Source organism: Protopterus annectens, chromosome 1.part1 (genome assembly GCF_019279795.1).
Source record: "Protopterus annectens isolate FY-2018-M chromosome 1.part1, PAN1.0, whole genome shotgun sequence".
Lineage (NCBI taxonomy): Eukaryota > Metazoa > Chordata > Ceratodontiformes > Protopteridae > Protopterus > Protopterus annectens.
The window spans coordinates 1,977,874,251-1,977,896,305 of NC_056726.1; the positions used below are offsets into that span (position 1 = coordinate 1,977,874,251).

General features: G+C 40.4%; 1 protein-coding gene across 2 annotated transcripts in view; it reads left to right on the forward strand.

Moving 5' to 3' along the window:
- The window catches only part of LOC122813124 (phosphofurin acidic cluster sorting protein 1-like), a 3,500,289-nt gene that overhangs the window by 1,420,988 nt on the left and 2,057,246 nt on the right, over window positions 1-22,055 (forward strand). For both annotated transcript variants that reach the window (XM_044085266.1, XM_044085275.1), the window contains exon 11: window positions 7,163-7,240. In XM_044085266.1, coding sequence (XP_043941201.1) covers window positions 7,163-7,240 — 78 coding nt within the window. The remainder of the gene's footprint in view (window positions 1-7,162; window positions 7,241-22,055) is intronic.

The window sequence follows — 22,055 nt, forward strand, 5'->3', positions numbered from 1 at the left end:
TCTCACTGTGTGTATAACAAATAATGCTAACATTGACATTCTACTGTGCCATCTAATGTTCTTTTAATACTTTAATACTTGTGATAGACAAATGTTGCTCATATTCATAACTATGTAGAAAGCTGTATAACTCAAGCTTTGTACATGTTAACCACCTCCTTTTTATGTTATTTTTACTACCATCCTGTGCATGCTTACACCATCCAGGGAATATTATCTCAGTATTAGAATATTGTTAATATTAATAAATTATACCCAATACACTTATATTTCTGAATGTTTTTCTTAATCAGACACAACTTCATTTCTATCATTTTTTTTGTCTTGACACCCTTCGCTTTGATAGATTCCCTCATCATGTCACTGTCATACTCAATGCTTTGTGTAAATGTACATTTGCTTATGTCGCAAGTGATAATTCAATAAAGGTGTTTAAAAATGTTTGCATTATCAGTTCAGATATGGAATTTTCATAACGTTTTACAAATGTTTCTGTTACCCAAGGCCTGTTCGTCTCATAGTAATGGTTTTACTGTGTGGCTATGCTATATTATGCCAACTTTCACATGCTACCTTGCTAGCTAATACTGAGGGTACAATTATTGATTTTCTTCTTTAAATATGCAGATATTACTAATATTTTTTAACAGTAGGGAAAAAAACAAAGGTTTATAGCTCAGGGTGTCTGCATCTTATGCATCACATTTTTTGTGGTAAGGATAACGCTGACTGAGTAGTGGAAAGAATAAGTGGCTGTAACATGAGATGTCCATTCCATGAGTTGTTGATAACTGCTGGCGTAGGTTAATAATTTGCAACATCTCATTCTGTGTTCTTCATTGAACACGTGTACTAAATAAGTCAGGCTCGAATGTGGTATGTTGATCTCTACTGTCACAGCTACCATTCTTGAGATACTACCATTAATGTGCAAATATCACTAATGTTAGTAAGTCCAGAACAAAAAATGGAATCTATAACTCAAGATGTGTGCATCTTATACACACCTCTGAGGTATGAGTGTGAAGAAAATTAAGTAAATAATGACCACTTTGTACCCAACCCCCACACTCTACACAGCGGCAAGAAGGTCATGCAAACTGCATGGAGGAGGAACTGCAGCCAAGGGCTCAACCACAGATCCAAGCAATGTGAGATGGCAGCACTGCTCAGTGTGGTGATAATCAGTTGCTTTTACGCAAATTCATGTCCAGAGTACCAAAGAAAGCCACTTACTGTATACAGTACTGTTGTTTGTCAGTAATGTTTGCGGTTATGTATTTGTAATAAAAAAAATATTTGCCACTTTGTTTCACATAAACAGCAGCCCTAGTATTCCAACTTGCTTCACACAAATATACGTTATTCTTATAAACTCCCTCACCCAGCTACAACTTATATGGCTAATAATGATAGCCAAATAATGTTCTCAGTAATGCACTTGAACTTTATTTCAGATAGAGTAGCCAGAAAAGTAAATTATTCCAAGTCAGTTTTTGTTACCTTTCCTCGTGGTGACAAAAACGCAAGGTAAACAAAGTGAATAAGTAAGTCAATTAGCAAAAGAAAGTAATAATAAGAACATACATAAATAAAACCTGAAATGTCTTCTGTTATAAATCTTTGAAGAAAAAGTAAAAGCAGTTTGGTAACATGTTAGCCTTCTGTAGATAAACTGTGTGTACTTTCTTGCCTCCCTTAGTGCTGCTCCTGGTGTCTGATTAAACTGTGAGGAAGCAGTCCTGCAACATATGGGTTTCTTTGTTTCAGGTGTCTGTATAATGCTTTAATATAACAACTTCACTGTACCTATTTATGGCAGTAATGCTTAATGTTAAAGTTTCAGAAGTGCAGCAATAGTTAAATTAGCTTTTGACTACCTTACTTTGTTTTTGAATTATGAGGGAAAAACAGAAGACAGGTGTAAAATGCAAACCATAATGTGAAAATCCATATGACCAACAACAGAAAAATGTCCTTACACTAAGTACATACTGTTCTTTTCTCAACAAACCAATACAAGATATTTTTTGATACAAGGTATCTTTGTTTTTGTTTTTTGGGGGTTTTTTTTCAAGACTTTTTTATAAGGTTAGCAGTATGATCCTGTTTCTCCTAATTATCAACCACTCACTTAAAACACACACACACACACTACTGACATATACACATAGACACACATCACCACAAAAACAATTCATGCTGAAATATTCTTCTAAAGAGCGAGATCATTTAATGATACAGGTTGAGCGCTTTCATCCAATATACAATTAGGACTTTATCAAAGTGATTAGATTCAAACACATTACATTTAAATAGACTAACATCACATTGGTTACAGACACATAGATAGACAAACACAGTCTCTCTGGTACCTGCACTGCATATCAGTCAGGCATTGCACACTACACACAGGCAAACAAACAAACAAACATGCATGCCATGCAGTTGCTATTCTGATTCAGGGACATGCACACAAATACATATACACTGTTACCTACACTATATACTTGTTTGTGCTATCTCCCTGCCAGTATTTGATATCTTTTGGGTGTGTCCTTCCTGCAGTAATCTTGGTTCCTTCTACTTCTTTTCTGTGATGCTAATTGAAATAGCTACTTTATGCCACTGCAGAACAAACCTTGTCTGGTGAACTTACATTCATACCTCTGCTGTAGTTGCATGACAATATTTACTTATTGCATTGAGAAGTAGAGGTGCAATTGGCTGATGAGGTGCATAGCATTTAATAGGAGCAGGGAAAGCATCCAAGAACATCATGGTGATAAGAACACCACCAATGAAACACAGTATGTACATTTTTTTTAATAAAATACTGGACTGAATTATTTATATCTGGAGATCAGAGGTAAAGTTTAATTTCAAAATTAGCTTAGGAAGACTAGATATTGCTGACTATGGATGTAATAAGTTCAAATGAACAGCATGGGAGGGTTGGGTTCATTTAAATGTTTTTTTTTTCTTATTTTTTAATGTTAGCTGTATTTTTTACTGCACTTACAGGTCACAAAGTAAGCTATAGTTCCATCTGTCTTTGTGATCTCTAGATGCTGTATTTGCATTTAGATTACCAAACAAAGTTGTTGATGATTAGACTCGTTTTAGGAGTAAATACTATAGGTTACACACCATATAATGAATTGATAGGATTTCCCTAACTTTGTCGCTCAGCAAGGGTAAACTTGCATTACACCCTCTCATATCACTTTTAGCCAGCTGTCACAACTCCTGTGTCTTTGGCATTTTATTAGGTGTCTCTTCAGTAAACATTGTTTACAAAATGGTGTTTGAATAGTAGCTTATAGTTGTGTAATTAATTGCGTACCATATGAGCATAGGTCTGATGTTGAACATTAACTCATCCCTTAAGATGTTCATAGGTTGGTACTAGGCTATCGGCCCTAGGGCCTATGCAAGCCTAGCCATAACAATTCCCTGGATATTTCTTCCCACAATATTTACTTCTCTGGACCCCTGTCTAGCAGGGTGACTGACATGATCCCCGGGGTGAATTTCCTATATCCCATCCAATCATCAAGGTTCCTATTGAAGAGGGCCAATGAGGCGCTGTGCTTGACATGTATGGGCAGTCTATTCCAGAGTATTGGGAGTCTCTGGGTCAGGAACCTATCCCTCCAGGATGTTTTTTTCATTGTGATGACAAGGTTTAGATCCCTGGAGCGTGTGGCTCTGAGGGATTTCTTTAAGTGGAGCATGTCCAACAGCTCAGGGTTTGACATGGCCTTGTATGTTAAGCAGAGATCGCCTCTGAGTAGACGATATGCCACAGAGTATAGCTGGAGTTTTTTTAGACGGTCAGCATATGGCATCTGCTTTAGGCCTGTGATTCTTTTAGTGAGGTATTTCTGTGGCCTTTCCAGCTGTTGCAGATATCTTGTGAGGTACATACCAAACGGGGCATTATACTCTATAATGGGTCTAATGAGGGATGAGTACAGTGGGACAATGACCTCCTTTTTTCTGGATGAAAAGCCCTTAGTAATGAGGTGTGCCACATAGAAGGATTTCCTGACTGTTGTGGCGATGTGGTTATTGAAAGTGAGACCACTGTCCACCCGTGTCCCTAAGTCTCTCATCACACTTTCGATGTTTAGTGTCCTGCCACCTATGTGGTAATTCATGGGTATCTATTTTTTTCCAAAGGGGATAACTATACATTTCTTGGCATTAAGCTTGAGCCCATGGCTCTGGCACCAGGCATCTGTTTCTGTATGGCCCTTTTGTAGAATATCCACATCATTTGGTGATTCAATAATGGCTCCCAGTTTGCAGTCATCTGCAAACTTTGTTAGGTTCATAGGTTTATAGGTTAGGACTAAGCTAACTGCTCTTGCGAGCCATTTTATGCCTAGCCAATTATCCCTTGTGAGATTCAAACCCTGCACCTTGTGTTTGTAAGGCAAACACGTTAACCATTAGGCCACCCTCCCAACCCGAGTCAGCCAGAGTCCCTTAGTGTTGGCCTGTACTTCAGAGAAGTAGATGCCAAACAAGAGTGGTCCCAGGACTGAACCCTGAGGTACTCCACTTGTCACTTGTCTGGAGCTGGATTTGGAGTCGGCTACTTTTACAGTCTGGGTTCTGTCCGTAAGCCAGATAGCAACCCATAGAGTGACGTAGGGATTTATGCCCAGCTTAGTAAGTTTATCTATGATTCCAGAGTGGGGGATAGTGTTGAAGGCCTTGGCAAGATCCAGATAGGCTGTGTGGACCACCTTACCCTCGTCCACAGCTCTGGAGACTGATTCGAAGAAGTCAATCAGATTCAGGAGACAAGATCGGCCCTTCACAAATCCAAACTGGGTGGGGTCCAGTGTTTGAAGGTTGCCAATGTCTTTGTTTATAAGTTCCATGATAATGCGTTCCATGCCCTTGCAGATCAGGCTTGTCAGACTGATGGGACGGTAGTTCCTGGGATCCAAGGCAGATCCTCCCTTGTGGAGCGGGATAACTGTAGCTGTGCGCCACTCAGTGGGCATGAAGCCTGAGGTGAGGCTATGATTAAACATGACACTTAGGTGAGGTGCCAGTTCATTTTGTAGTTCATGTAGTACACAGCCTGGGATGTCATCTGGTCCCATGGATGCTGTATTCTTAGCTCTTGAGATTGCGGTTTCTACCTGTGTGGCCGTGATTACCGGAATTTGGCAATCTTTTGGTATTGAGATGGGCCCTTTAGGGGGTGAGAGGGGGGTGAAGTTGGCACTAAATCTATCTGCCAGGATATTAGCAATATCCTTAGGATCAGTATATTTAATGACATTCTGTTGTAGCTCAGAGCAGATCTGAGCATTGCCATTTAGATTCTTGACATAACTATAGAATGTCTTGTGGTTGTCTTTGGAATCTTTGGCAATTTTATTTTTGTAACTAGTTTTGAGGATTTTATGAAGGATCTCAGCTTCTTACTGAGGCTGGTGAGGGAGTTTTTTGCATCCTGGGATTTTCCTCTTTTCTGCAACAGTTTCTTCCTTCTGTTGTATAGTTTCTTTATAGCAGGGGACCACCAGATTGGCTTCCTTTTTTTGGAGAAGAACATCTTGGTTCTATTTGGCATGGCACGATTCATGCACGAATGGATGTGCTCGTACAGTGCTTTAGTGTAGGATCCTGCAGTCGAACTTCCAGATCCCGTCTGCGTGGGTGTCATGAAGTTTGTCACTTCTGATTTCAGTAGCATGAAGTTGGCTTTGGAGAAGTTTTTTAAGCAGGTTTCCTTACTGGGTGGGTGGGGGTGGGATGTGGATGTCAAGGGTGATTTGCTTATGGTCAGACCTGACCAATGAGGGGGTGACCACTGGTGTGGAGCATCTATCTCCCATGTTGGTAATGACCAGGTCTAGGATATTGGAGCCCCTGGTGGGACAATGGATTAGTTGATCCAGGGCGTTGGAATTTATGAATTCCAAGAACCATTGGGAAAAGGAGTTGGTACCCAAGTAGTTTTCCCAGTTAATGGCAGGGTAGTTGAAATCACCCAGTATTAGGATGTTTGGTTGTATCTTAATATTTTCCAGTATGTTTAGAAAGGTGTAGTGAGAATCTTGGAGCATGGTGGGGGATCTGTAGCAAGCTACAATTTGGATTGGAGTCTTACCCAGTGTTAGTTGCACCTGGAGAATTTCAGATGCATTGTGTTGGGCAACTAGTCTGGATGTGTGAATATCCTTGGTGAATATGGACACTCCTCCACCTTTAGTGTTTCGGTATTGGTTTTGTGGCCAAAAAGTATAGTAAGAATTGTAACCTGGTATTGCAGGGGTGTGTTCACAGCTTTCTGGAAAGGAAAAGAGGGTAGAGTTTCAGGTAAGTCTTTCCCTTTTGATTGTTTTTTTTCAGTGTATCTTGGAGGTGGTAGACTACTGCATTTGCTACCCATCTTCTGCTGAGTCCTTTGGGACTATATTTCTCAGGGTGGAGTAGTAGCCCTTCTGCTACCGAAAAGATGAACTTACTGCAGGAATTTTAAAGTTGGGTGAAAGATTGCCCTGTACATGAGTATATAAGGGTTTATGTTTCTTTGATGAGGTGGAGGGATGTATTTCAGGTAATTATATTTGTAAAGGGTTTTATTCATTGTTATGTAACTATTCGCTTCCTGTTTCAGCAAACTGTCCTTTTAAGGCTGCAGCAAACATACATTACCCTTCCACCTACCTAGGGAGCTTACTAGATCTTATTTCTCACAGAAATTACCACTGTTTTACATCTTTATGCAAAAATGGATGTGTGTAAGAATTTATATTGCAAATCATACCAGTGCAATGCAAGACATGCATTTTGTGTTTAGTCCCAACCTAAATGTTATTTGAAACTTGTCAATTTAGGTTTCTACTGAGGGTTATGTAGTCATATTAAAAACTCAAATCCTGGAACTGCCGTTATATTTGAGTACCTCCCATGATAAGAACTTTGCAAGTAGCTTAGTGACCAAAGCACTTCATGTCTCTGTTGCCTTTGCAGTACTAGAAGACAGTTTCATTAATTAAGTTTTTAAGTGTGTAGAGAGCACTTAAAGCTAGTAACAAATATTTAATGTAGCTCTAGTATTGACTGGTCTAAAAAGATTTTGGGAATTGATAGATATTTGATTTTAAGTTTTTCTGTTCTTTTCTTGCAGAGTGAGTATTCACCATCAGAGAGGAAAAAATCTGTTGCCAGATACCCGGATGAGGTTGCAGAAGAATTTGCAGCTACAGTACGTTTACAGTTATTTCTTATTGGAGTATTTGATTATTCTGCCGATTCATTAATTATGGTGCTATAAAATGGCTCTTCTGTCTTTAACTTCATCAAGAACTCCTGTTGAAATTATAAGGGCCACATTTGCAATCTTCAGAAGTGTAAGATTAAAAGTATAAAAGGGTTAGTTATATTAGGCTCAAGATTAGTGGTACCTCAGAGTACTCTCAAAGATACTATTTGGTGTGGGGGTATAGCTCCATAAGTTGGGAGGAATGCTGGAAGGAGAAGCCCTCATACCTGCAAAATGTTTCAGCCTTGAGTAGACATTACAGATTATTTTGTGATTTCTGTAATGGTTTGCCATTCATGCTTTATTTTTCCATAGCTAGAACACAATGAGGAGCCCTTAAACAGATATAGGACCAGGGGCGGCTCGTGCTATAGGACTGCAGCCTCCCCACCTATAAAATGAATAAAATAAATTCCCCCCACTGTAGAACATAAAAAAAAATTCACGAGTAGTCCCAGACTCCGCGCATGTGTGCTTGGTTCCTGACAGCTGTGTTAGGCAGACCAGAACTCCATGCACACATGTGTGCTTCATTCCTGAACTCCATACTGCTGTGTTAGGCAGCCCAGATAGGGAAGGCAGGAAACTCTGCCCTTCCACATTCCTGAACTCCAGACTGCTCTGTTAGGTGGTCCAGATAGGGAAGGCAGGAAACTCGCCCTTCCGCATCACCTGCAGGCTGTTATGGAGGCTACAGAGGACTTAGCTGGGCTGCTGCAGAGTACAAGATTGCTACAGGCCATTATGGAGGACAGAGACAGGATCTGTAGGTAGTGTGTGTGTGTGTGTGTGTGTGTGTGTGTGTGTGTGTGTGTGTGTGTGTGTGTGTGTGTGTGTGTGTGTGTGTGTGTGTGTGTGTAATGTCCCTGTTGCTACATGGTGGTGGGTAGAGAAAAAGGCTTGAATCCTGTACCTTGGGCCCAAGTGACAAGAGCCTGAATTCCCTACCCACCACCATTTGTAAAGCATTTACAGATTTTTGCCTCATATTTGTTCTGTTCTTTTCCTCATAAAATCTGTGGTTTCTGTATTTTGTTACTTAACACAGCCAGTAGTGCACTGATGGAGTGGTAGCATTGTTGCTTGACAGCTACAGGTTGTCTTGTTTGATTCTTGGCTGGGATGCCTTCTGTGTGGAGTCTGTATGTCCTCCCTGTGTTTGTGTGGGTTTGCTCTGGTGTCCTCAATGGATATTTGGATTGTATTCCCCCATTATTGGCTTCATCCAGATTTTTTGTGCCAATGCTGAGAGCTATGGTGATAACTGAGCTCACTGAATATGTTTGGGGGCTATATTCCCCCATTATTGGCTTTGTTCAGGTGTTTTGTGCTAAGATGTTGACAGCTATGGTGAAAACTGAATTCACTAAATGGTAGCCATTTAAGTTTCTGTCTTCCTTTCTTTCATAAAATAGATGATTTGGCATAGTGGTATGTTGCTCTGACTGTTATGCACAGGGTCCTGGGTTCAATACTTGGCAGTGAAATGTATGGTAGTAACACAGCATTTTATTCTAGCAACTTTCCAACATTATACAAGCAATGTTTAAAATGTGCCCCTGGTTTTTGGGCTTTTGTCCCCCCCCCCCCCAAATAAATTTTGGCTTTTTCCAGATTTCTTGTGCTGCAAAGTTCAGAGATACAGCTGAGTGTTAAGTAGATTTTACAAGGAGCTGAGGGCTGCAGGGGAACAAAAGTTTAGTGCTGCTTATGCTGAGTTTGCTTACATTATTAATAGCACAACAGGGAGTGTGCTTGCTTTTGATGCAGAAGGCTGTGGGTTCTACTCCCACAGTAGGTAGATGCATTGCTGATACTGTACTCTGTCCTCTTTGGCGAAGATACCTAGTAGCTATGAACCTGTTATCAGTTTGCTATCCATTCCCTATTGCGATATTACTAGCTTATCATTTTTATAATGCAACATAGGCAATTTATTCCTCAAGGGCAACAGGCACTTTATTTGTAGATGAAACAATGACATATTAAGTTGTTTGCTAGCAGTAACCTCTTCATTAGTTAAAAGATTTCTTTAATGTGGAATTATTTAGATGACTTTTACTTCTTCAGAGATCGTGCATATTTACTGATACTGGTGGACTGTAGAAGTTTGAGTAGACTTTTATGATGGAAATGTTCTGAAATGGGCAGTTTTGTCATTATTGGTGCATGCATTTTGTTTCATTGTTTACCGGAAAAATGTTCAAAATAAATTTAAAATGCCCTCTAACAACTGTACTGTATTGTACAAGGAATATAAAAGACAGGAAGGTGTATCAAAGAGCATGTGTATGTTTCGTGTTCAAGGGGCCTATGATTTGAAAACAGCCCAAAATTAATCTTTATCTGCCACTGGCAAAATGTATTTTCTTTGAATGTGGGTTTCAGTGCTGTTTCAATGAATGTGAGTTTCAAGGGCAGAGAAGTTTTAATGCTAAGTCTCTTTTCATTGTGAGACTGCGTTGCTTTGTTTAGCAGATATCTATTAGGGTTTATGCTATAAAATATAAAATAAAACTTTCAAATGAAATCTATATCATCGCAGAAGTAAAGCAGTATGCACATTACAGTGTTTATGGCAAATGGGGTGAAATAACCAAGGAATGGGACATTGGAATGGCTGCAGGGGGAACGCTCCATTCGACCATCTTTTTGTGAGGGGGGAAGGTCAGCAAACTCAGACAGCCCCGGCTGAACTATACCTCTCAACTGTCCAGAATTTTGCAGAATTAATAGATTTTTGCTTCTTATTTTTGGTTTGTTCCTCATAAAAGTTGTGGTTTTCTGCCAAATCATTTAGGAATGAAGTCACTAAATAATGACAGACATTGAGTTTCAGGTGTCATAACCTTCAGAAAAATGCATGCCAAAGCAAGACCTGTTATTCTATCAACTGTCTTAAGTTTATACAAGAACAATTTTTAGTACTGTTTGTATGTTCCCCCAATATATCTGGCCTTGTCCAGATTTCCTGCATTAAGAGGTTGAGAGGTACGTGCAAATAAATCGCTTTATAGAATTAGGAATATCCCACCCTCTCAACTGTCCCCAATTTTGGCTCAAAATGTTGCTCTCCCCCTAATAATCCCTCTGCAAAATGGCAATTTTGGAAGAAAACGTGGAGGGTTTACAATTATAAGTAACTGTAATGATCAGAGTTATAGATTACATTTATTTCAGAAATGCATGTAGACGCTCTTATTTTGTCAGCTGCTCAAGTTAACAGTACTAATTTTAAAAAGGTGTCCCTTCTTTGACAGGTTCCCAGCTGTATTGTGTGGCAATTTTATATTTTTACATTACATTTTTGGTCTGTTTTTCATAAAATTGTGGTTTTCTGGCAAATTAGTAGCAAATCATTAAAGATTGAAGTTAGAAAATAATGGCAGACATTTGAGTTTCAGATTTCATACCCTTCAAAAATTCATACTAATGCAAGACCTACTACTATTCTATTATCTTTCTAAGTTCATAAGAGCAATATTTAAAAATTGTCTTTATTTTTGGGCCTGTGTCCCACTTCTGTGTATGGCTTTGTCCAGATTTCTTGCTCTGAGGTTGAGAGGTATGAGTGTCAGAGCCATCACTGTCAGCCAGAGACATTTCAAACTGTGACCTACTTGTTGCACCCCACTCCCCATTGTAGTGGCTCTGGATGTGTCCAAGCAAGGCAAGGAGCAGTTATGCAGTGTAAGTGTGCAGAGTATTCCCCCATCCAAGGTAGACCACAAGTACGACCGTGGCCTTTCATCTGTCCTTGATTTTGCAGAATGTTCTGGTTTTCTGTCATATTTTTATACTGTTGATTTATGCTTCTTATTATTCAGAAAATGCATGCTGTTGCAGTGCCCTGTTGCTCTGTGTTTAAGTAGCAATGCTTTAATGACCATCAGGTAAGCTTGTCTGAGATTGTAAGATGCAAGTAAGCTTTAATAAGCATACTGTTAAAGAATTACCAACATTGAAAGCCTTTTTATTGTTGCCATGCAGAGAATATTTACATAACCAGATAACGTATAAGCCTTAGGTATTGAAATGCATATGACAGTATTTGTAATAAAGGACAGGATTACAGTATTTTCAGAAGCTCATTACATTTGTTGGTGACTTGTAGTTATCTTTGCAGGCTTTACCCGTAAACTAAAGAAAATGCCAATCTATCATGTGTGGTCCATAACTTGTGCAGTAATCCTTTAAGCAATTTATCTTGAGCTTGTTTCTTGTTCGCTGTTCATTTTCTACTTTGATCATGTGTTCCCCATGAAACAAGTAGATGGTTGTCAGGCAGCAGGTCTTTTTTGGATAAGAAACATTTTTACAAGTGAGGGTTTCACAGAGATTGTTACTTTCAGCATGTTACTTGGTAATTTTATAAAGCTGAATATAAGTTATAATTAGAATTGCAGTGTAAGGAGAAGTGGTTTGAGCTGAGTGCTGCTTGTTTTTTTTTATACTTGATTTTGACTGGCATTCCAGTAATGTAGTTAAAAAGCAATTTATTTTTTCTTGCCTCACAACCTTTGTGTTTCCATCTAGATATTAAGTAAGTTGTCATGTAGCCAATGCATTGAAATATTTTTTTCTTCTACACTTCATTTTGTCTTGATAGGACTCTCATAATGATGGTTTGGCACCCAGGGCAGCATATTTAAGTTCCAGTTGTTGTGGTTTTGAGCATAGCTCTGCTCCTTTTCTAGTTGGCCACACCCCTTCCCACTGGCCCCACCCATTCAGCTGTCTCCTGCAGCCCCACTTTAATTTGAAGTCACCAGCCACCCCTGTATAGGACAGGATGAGTAATACTGTCGTAGCAGTGCAGAGCTACTACAACTGTCTCAGAGAAAAGTTGTGCTGCTAATTACATGCAGATCAATTGAGTGTATTACACTGACTTTATTTTAAGGAGGCACTTTGAAAGAATACTAGTTTGCTAAATATTAATTTACTGAGTTTTTGTATGTGTTTTCTTGATAGTAGCAATTCCTTTTATAACCACATTGTAATGATCAGGGAACCCAACCAGAACAAGAACCGTATATATTTGCATGCATACCTCTCAATCTAAAAACATGAAACATTTGGGCAAAGACTGCTAAAATGAGAAATCTTTGTTCAAAAATCTGAACAGTTAATCAGTATAAAATTTGCTTAGCAAAAATCATAATCTTCCAGTAGGACTGTGGGAAATCCAAATCTAGAAGCATGAGTTTAAAGTAGTAACTTATCAGCTAACAGTAGGTAACATAAGAAAGAACAAGGTATAAGTAATCTAGGATGCCCTATAGTGGAGATAGATTGTCACTTGATATCCATATTTTCATAACTCAGAAAGCTACTAGATTGTCGCTTGTTATTCACATTTTCATAACTGAGAAAGCTACATGTTATTCACATGGATTTTATGTACAGTAAACTAATTTATAAAGAGTGGGTTTGCACAGGTCAAAATGTAACCATTATACTCTGTGTATGCTACCAACACTTTTAAGCAGGTGCTTGTTTTTATAGGTTCATAGGTTCATACTAGGCTATCTGCCCTAGGGCATTTATAAGCCTAGCCAGAGTGTGTTTGGCTTCCGCCACCCATTTTAAATGAATTTTGCTATGCCCTTTTTCGAGGTTAGTATATTGTGCCTCTGTCTAACAGTGACACAGAAGTGATACCCGGGGTAAACCTACGATCTCCCATCCACTCATCAAGATTCCTCTTGAAGAGAGTCAGTGAGGGATTCTGCCTAACCTGGACTGGGATTTTATTCCAGAGTGAAGGGAGCCTCTGGGTTATGAATCTGTCCCACCAGCATATCCTATTTATTTCAGTGCTGAGGTTCAAGTCTCTCGAGTGCGTAGCTCGATGGGATTTGGATTTTCTGAGGTGCAGCATGTCCATTAATTCCGGGTTGGACATGGCTTTATACGTCAGGCACAGATCGCCTCTGAGCAGGCGGTATGCCACTGAGTAGAGCTGGAGTTTCTTTAACCGGGCAGCATATGGCATCTGTTTGAGCCCTTTGATCCTCTTGGTGAGGTACTTTTGGGGTCTTTCCAGTTGCTGCAGGTGTCTGGTAAGGTACATCCCAAAAGAGGCATTGTACTCAATTATGGGCTTGATGAGGGATGAGTAAAGAGGCACGATGACCTCCCCTGATCTAGATGTGAATCCCTTTATGATTAGGTGGGCTACATAAAATGTTTTTCTAACCACTTTGGCCACGTGGTTTTCAAATGAGAGATTGCTATCAACTTGGGTCCCCAGGTCCCTAATTACTTCTTCTGTACTTAATGGATTACCACCTATGTGGTAATTTGTGGGCACTTTGTTTTTGCCAAAGGGGATGACTGTACACTTTTTGGCGTTTAGCTTGAGGCCATGGCTCTGGCACCAGTTGTCTGTTTCTATGAGGCCCTTTTGTAGGATGCTTGTGTCAGCTGTAGAGTCGATTATGGCACCTAGTTTACAGTCATCTGCGAACTTGGTCAGCCACAGTCCTTCCATGTTGGCCTGTACCCCTGAGAAATATATACCGAACAAGAGAGGTCCCAGGACTGAGCCTTGTGGGACGCCACTTGTAACTGGTTTGGAGTCTGACATGGCTCCAGCAATTCTAACCATGTGGGTTCTGTCCTTGATCTAGTTTGCAACCCATCTAGTGATGTAGGGGTTTATATTTAAGCTGGTGAGCTTATCTATAATGCCCGAGTGGGGTATTGTATCGAAGGCTTTTGCGAGGTCCAGGTAGGCTGTGTGGGCGACCTTCCCCTCGTCAATGGCCTTGGTGACTGTTTCAAAGAAATCAACCAGGTTTAAGAGGCAGGATCTTCCCTTAACAAATCCGAACTGGGTAGGATCTAGTGTCTGTATGTCCCCAATATCTTTATTTATGGGGTCCATAATGATCCTTTCCATAGCTTTGCAAACCAAGCTAGTCAGGCTTATGGGGTGATAGTTTCCAGGATCCGTTGAGGCACCACCTTTGTGGAGAGGGACCACTGTTGCTGTACGCCACTCTTTGGGTACATATCCTGTAGTAAGGCTGAGACTGAACAGTAGATTTATGTTTGGGTTTATCTCTTCTTGGAGTTCATGTAGGACGCAGCGCGGGACACCATCTGGTCCCATTGATGCTGTGTTTTTTGCTTTGGAGAGGGCGGCTTTTACCTGAGCATCTGAGATGTCAGGGGAGCAGCACTGTGCTGGGAAAGATATTTGCCCTTTTGGTGGGGGGGGGGTATGCACTGAACCTGTCAGCTAGGATGTTGGCAATGTCTGTGGGTTTGGTGTATTTTTTGTCTTTTTGGACTAATTCTGAGCATATCTGGGAATTCCCACCCAGGTTCCTAACATAACTAAAGAAAGCCTTGTGATTATCTTTAGTGTCCTGTGCAGTTTTTCTCTCGAAACTGGCCTTAGACGATTTTATGAGTGCCCGTAGTTTTTTGCTAATACTGATCAGAGATGCCTTCCCTTTTTGGGATTTTTCTCTATCATGTAGTAGCTTCCTCCTTCTATTGTATAGTTTGTTTATGGCTGGGGTCCACCAGACAGGATGCCTGCCTTTGGAGGATTGGGTCTTGGTTTTATTTGGGATTGCATGATCCATGCATTCCTGAAGGTGTTCATAGAATGGGTTTATAAAGGATTCTGCGGTCTGGGCCGTATTTTCCACAGGCCCGGGGGCTTTGAAGGATTCCACCTCGGTTTTGAGGAGTGTGAAATTTGCTTTAGAGAAGTTTTTCACTGTAGTTTTCTGGGCAGGGGGTGGGATCGGGATGTGAATATCCAGTGAGATTAGTTTATGGTCTGATCTTACCAGTGAGGGATACACTTCTGGTCTGGAGCATAGAACCCCCATGTTGGTGATGATCAGGTCCAGTATGTTTTCCCCTCTTGTGGGAGTGGTAACAAGTTGTTCCATAGCATTTGATTTTATAAATTCTAGGAACCTGTGGGCTAGGGTGTTGGAGCTAGATTAATGCTCCCAGTCTATGTTTGGGTAGTTGAAGTCGCCCAATATAATGGTGTTTGGAGAGACCTTCATATTTTCCAGTGTTCTTAGGAAGGCTGAGTGGGGTTCCTGGGTTTGGGAGGGTGGTCTGTAGCAGGCTATAAACTGGAAGACAGTTTTACCCACTGTTAGTTGCACATGGATAGTCTCTGATGCTTCGTGCTGTGCCACCAACCTGGATGTGTGGGTATCTTTGACGTATATTGATACTACCCCTCCTTTTGTGGTTCGGTCCAGGTTTTGGGGCAGAAAAGCATGGTATGAGGTATAACCTGGTAGTGCTGGGGTGCTCTCGGGAGCCTTGAACCAGGTTTCTGTTACTGCACAGATATCGATGTTCTCCATGCTAAGGACAGTTTCGAGTGCGTGCATCTTGAGGTTTAGACTTGTGGTGTTGAGTAGCATTACTCTTAGTTTCTTATCCCTTGTGATACCTATGGAGGTGGGTTTGTCTTTTGAGCCTTGCCTAAAAAAGGCACTATGGGGGTGGCAAGTGCCTTTGCCAATATCCGAGAGCCCAGGGGTGACAGTTGCAAGCCGTCCCTAGCGAAGCATCGTGGCTTGTCGAGCATGTCATCCCAGGCTGACAGGCATTGGATCCCCTTTGAATGACACCAATACTTAAGCCAATTGTTGAAATTGATCATCTTGTCTTCATATTGTGGCATCATTCTTGGTGAGGGTAAGATGCTACTTAAGGTCAAGGTCATACCAGCCTGGGCTACATGCTCAGAGAGCTCCTTTATGTCTCTTTTCATGTAGTCCAGGGAGGTACGTCTCAGGTCATTCACACCAGCATGGACAATGACTGAGTCATATTTGTACTTGCCTTGGAGTGACCTGAGTGCTTGTGTTATGTGGCGGATCCTAGCGTCCAACAGGCAGCTCACCGTGACCTTCTCCTTGTTCAGCCTGGTGAGCGGGACGTCAGTGTGCCTGATGATAGAGTCACCTATTACAAGTGTATCAGGTGTGTTGTTTAGCCTTAAGGGCTGTGACTGTTCGGCACACTGGCTTTGTGAGCTATGTGTTGCACGTGTTTTGTTTTGGGGTAGCAGTTGCTTGGGTGCCTGCTTTGGAGGTCTCTGCAGCTTAGGCAGATTTTTATTTAGAGCCTCCGAGTATGTTTTTGTGTGTTTGTGCTTGGTTTGCTGTCATGGTAGGTCTGTGTGAGACTGGAATTGTAGTGAGTGTGGTTTCCTTCTCCTCCTGACTGGTTACGCCAGTACTGAGTTGAGAGAGCTTAGCCTCCAGTTTGGCTATATGGTTGCATCTCTCACATGTGTTGGAATTTGTTGGGAGGAGGAGAGGGTTGTCTGTGTACATGAGGCAGCTGTAACATTGCCTCAAGATTCCCAGATTCACCAGCTGGACCGGAGAGGAGATTGACAACTGACCTTTGGACATGCTAGAATAGTACTGGGAATTCCTTTATAATTGAATAAAAGGGCCAATGGGGAACAAGGTACTCAAGGGGAGTTTGTGAGGGTGTAGTGCTTTTAATTTTTTAGTGCTGACTTATATAATTGCTTTAGTGAGCAAGTGCCAGGCTTTAGAATAGGAATAGGGTGTTTATTATGAGAACTAGATCAATTCTAAGGGAAAAAATGAAGAGCAGACTTTTTGGAGCCGAGAATGGTTTAAACCCAATTAAGCGGAGCTGCCCGATGAGCGGGTTTTATACAGGGGAACTTGAAAGAGCTAGAAATTGGCCCAAAACGGCCAATAGACTATCAGATTCTTGTGCTGGGAACACTTCTCCAGGGATAGATAGGCTGCTCTGAACTCCCCACTGCCACTGGTGAACAAAGAAGCCTCCCTTTATCCAAGAAAGGAAATGGGAAACACAGGAACTTTCCAAAAGTCCAGAATACAGCAAAGCCTGTATTTGGACTACTCTAGGTCAGGAAAGATGGGAAACAAGGATATTTTTTTTTTCTTTTTTGCAACAAACAGCAGGAAAATGCAATAAATATGTAACACAGGCTAGCGCACTTGAGTGTGCAGCCTCAACAGGTAAATGCAACAAACAGGACAAACTTTAAAAGTGCAGGTGCAAAAATAACTTTAAACAGTTTAAAACAGTTCAAGAAGCAGAAATACTTGCAGTTTAGCTAGATCGGACAGTCACCCAGGTAGTAGCAGGTAAAAAACACTTTTATCAGGTTAGCAGTCGCTTTTTTAGCCTCTCTGCTGCTAGCACCACTCTGAAGGACCAGGAGGAGCTTGGCTGAGTAGTAACAAGTGCAAAAACCTATGCTAAGCCAGTATAAAATACTTTTAAGTAAACCTGTTTTTGGTTAAAATGATTAGCCAGTGTAGAATAGTTTTGCGTAAACTTGCCTTTGGTTAAAATGATATAAGAAAAGTGTAAAAGACAAATTACAATATCATGCTTTCATACTATGTATCTTCAGTGGTATAAAATGTGTTACTCAGACTGTAACAAACAAAACTTCTTTCTGAGATGGACACCAAGGGGCAAAGCTTATTTGTGGTTCTGCATATTATGACATATTAAAATTATGTAAGGTGTCCTATAGTAAAAACAAAAAAAAATAGTCCAACATCAGCAGCAGCATAAACACACCCTACAATATTCATGTCATAAATTAAATGTGCTGTTCTCTATGAATAGTGTGTACACACGTTATTCTTGTTTGTATCTGGTTCTTATCAGTTGGTGTAAGATGGAACCAGGGAAAGCTCACAGCATCTGCAGATTTTTCCTTCCAGTTTTGGGGTTACATTTTTATTCAAAAAGGATCTTGAATCATTGCCATAAAATGTGCTACCAAAAGCCAGGGAAAGGTACATAACAGCACTGTCATGGGTACTTAGCAGTAACATACAGACTGAAATTCAGATTTTCCTAGCAACTTTCTCATCTCTGTAATCAATAAGCAGAGAGCGTACAGACTAGGCTTCCTTTGGCTCATGCTGTTTGCTCGTAGTATCATTGCCAAAACCCTCACAACTCACATACTCTGAGTCACTAATACAGATGCATTTGCAACTGTAGTAAAGTTTAATCTTGGGGATGGCAGTGGACTGATGTTGTGTCTGCTGGAGTAGAACAAGTAAAGGATCAAATTTTAAAATAAAATGTAATTTAAAGGGGCCATTTTTAATTTCAAGATGCCCTGTTTTTTTAGTGCAAAATTTGGTATTTTCTGAGAGATATGTTGGTGTGGTTCTTTTCATTATGGAATGTACAGCACCTAGAATATTTAACCCTTTTTCTTTCATTTAGAAAAAGAAACAGTAATGAAACAGCATGGAACAAGTCAGTGTAAGGGGAGTGTTTTAGCATTATCACAAAGCATCACTTGTACACTAAAGTCCTTCCTAACTTAAAGGGCATGTTCAGCATTTCATATACTTTGTTAATACCAGTGCACTGGAGTAAATTGCAAAACTACCCACTAAAGTGTCTAATATCTTTGACCTGGCCATTATTAACTCAACTCCTGGTTGCACCTCTCCCATATCTCCTCATCCCTGGTTAGATCTGACTCAGTAGTCTTCTCTATCAAACCTGTTGGTGCCACCCCACCACCAAATTAAACCATCTTTAGGAATTTCTCCAGGGAAAATCTTCTGCAGATTGTTGAAGACCTAGGTAAAATTCCCTCAAACTTTGAGGACTACCACATTCATCTCCAACTTTTACCAGCATGTAAGTAATTAACATAGAAGTCGATACCCATCTGCTGTAAATGTAATGATAAAGTCCAGACTAAACCTCTCTGGTGGAATTCCCTTATTAATAATATGTATAACAAAAGGAAAGTAATAAAAAGATGTAAGAAATCCTTACGAGCATTATTAGAAAATATAAGTATGAGCTTAAGGTTGCAACAGATACCAAAGGAAACTACAAGTCTTTCTTTAGTTGTGACTGAAAATTAAGGAATAATGTCCAGACATACGCTGAGCTCATCCATAAGAATAAAATCATACATTCTGATTCCAGTGATATAACCAGTATATTAGCAGAAAACTTTAGTGCCTACTTTAACCCCGCCTAGCCACATTGTTGCTCCCACTTCTTCTTCTTTCGGCTTTAGTTAGGGGTCGCCACAGCAGATCGCCTGTCCGCTCATGATTGGCAGTGGAGTTTTACAGTGTCAAGTTGCCAGCCCGGCGCCCAACCTTCAACAGAAGGCACACACACTCACACCTAGGGCCAATTTAGAGTGTCCAACCCACCTACAGCATGTCTTTGGGATGTGGGAGGAAACCGGAGTACTATCCCTGAAAATTTAGTTTCTCCTGCAGTCACTTTGGAAAAAGTCATAGAATCTCTATCAAAGTCCAAAAGTAATACTTCCACTAGACTAGACATCATACCAGTATACATTCTCATCAGTGCCAAGTATGCATTATCCAAGTTTCTAGTTAAAGTGTTCAGCCTATTCAGCCTATCCACAAGGTTTTATCTGCTGCCTAGAGAGCAGCCACTGTGACTCCCTGTGAAAAGGTGATCCCTCTACAGGCCAAAGCAATTGTAGACCCATCAGCCTTACAAGCCATATATGCAAAGCCATGGAGTGCATCATAGCAGTTCCTGTTTCCTGAGCATATTAAGCTTCTTCGAAAAGGTTATGGATGCCGTGAACAGATATTATTCAATGCACTCTGCTCATCTCAGCCTATTCAAGACATTCATCTGTATCCCATATGCTGTTATTACTGAAAAATGAAAAAAAAAATTTCTGGCAGTTAGAACAATGGATTAAGGCTCTGAGCTATTTCCAAGCTGCTTCCTGTAGCTTGAGGGTACAGGTTTGATTCTTTTCACCTCCATTTGGTGTGACTCTGAGCAAGTTGCTTAATTACACAGTGCTCCCAGATTGCCTCTGAAACACTTGTGTTCAGTGGTTTTATCTGGTTAACAAATGTTTAAATTAAAAATTAAACTCATACATTGCCCATTGGATTGTAAATTGGCTAGCCAACATGTCCCATGTTATGAAATTTGGTGGTATCCCATCTGAATGTAAAATTGCAACCTGTGGACTACGATAGAGATTAGTGATAAGTCTTCTGCTATTTAGTATTTGTTTTGCAGACATCCAGTCTACTATCCTAGAAGTGTGGTTGACCAAGTTTCTGAATGACTGCAGGCTAGGCACTATTATCCAGCAAGGGCTGGAAATTTGTACATACCTGGTGTACCAAAAATTATCTAAAGCTAAATATGAAAAAGTGCAGTGTAGTGTTCAGCAAAAAAGTTATTCCCACCTCATATCTTACTTGATACTCTCACCTGCAAATGGATGCAATGGCCTTGATCAGGTGAGAAGGAAATTGGGGCTGCAACAGTGGGAGGGGAATTGCCCTGTCTTCCGTGTCCAATACTATCCCCTCTTGGATGGGACCACCTTAGTGAAGTTAAGAGGAAGTGGATCTGCGATACTGGAATGAGAAGAGGATCCATGTTACCCTCGGTGACGTATATGCTGCATGTGCAGGGACTTTTCTCTTAAGTCCTCTACCTCTTTGATGTACTTACGTTTGGATGACACCACATGGTAGCATGCAGTAGTGCTGGATGTCTCTCAAGCTGCCTCCCACCAAAACACATAAGTATCAAGGCTGCACAGCTCTGGTAATGCCACCAGTGCTGTTATGCTTTGGCCATGTGCTCCCAATACATCCTCACACACTCTTCTTAAAGAGCGACAAGCAGTTTGAGTTGCATCACTTCTCTCCACCATGCGCCTGCTATAACAGGTGTCCAAATTGCTAGTGGAATGTGGGTCACCTGAGTTGTAGTGAGGTGTTTATCCCTCTATACCAGTGGAGCTGGCCACTTGCTAAAATACTTGAGAAATGTATCTATAAAATATATTATCTGTCATAAATTATCACCATTTTCTGAATGACTCACAGCATGGATTTAGAGACTTCAACACTTGTTGCAAGACATGTATCATATTTTCTGTAGTTTGGACAGAGACCTTCTAATGAGAGCCTTTTTCATTGACCAAAGGGCTTTTGACCAGGTAAGTCATCATGCTATTTTTCTTAACATGCTACATCTCTGTTGTTCTCTGATTATGCCTTTAACTGGCTCAGAGACTGTCACACAACATGATCCAGTCTGGTTCAGTGTAATAACACCATGTCATCCCCTAGAGCTCTATTCTTGCCCCAGTCCTTTCTCCTATACATAATTTACTTTACCTTTTCCTTCCCCAGCTCTGAGCTTTACTCTGTAAATTGATCATTTTCTATTCTTATATAGTGGTCCTCATACCACTTTGATTAAAAAATGTGTCTTAAACCTTGAAAATTATCTATACCTTGTAACTTAACGTACACCAGTACTGAATAATATGTTCTGTTAATTCAAATAGCAATAGATTATTGATATAATATTTGAAGGAGAGCCTTTATGTTATTTATCTTAATAAATCTTTTCATATCAGTACAGCTTTATTTCTTTCTATATGTTTGTTGTAAGCAAGATTTTAAACAGTAAGAAGGACAGGAGGGAGAGGAAAGTTACAGCTAGGAATTAGGGATTGCAGTCTGGTATTAACAATGCAGTCATCCATACATTGAACAGAACATAAACAAGTACCAGCTCATCAGTGTATATGCATCATTAATATTTCACAATAGAAAATGGGCTTTCAAAAATAACAAACTATTTTGGTCAATGAGTGTTCCAAAAGAGTACATTAGTGTACAGGGAGCGCTGACTGAAAAACAAGTGTGACTGTTGATAGCACTACTCCTTC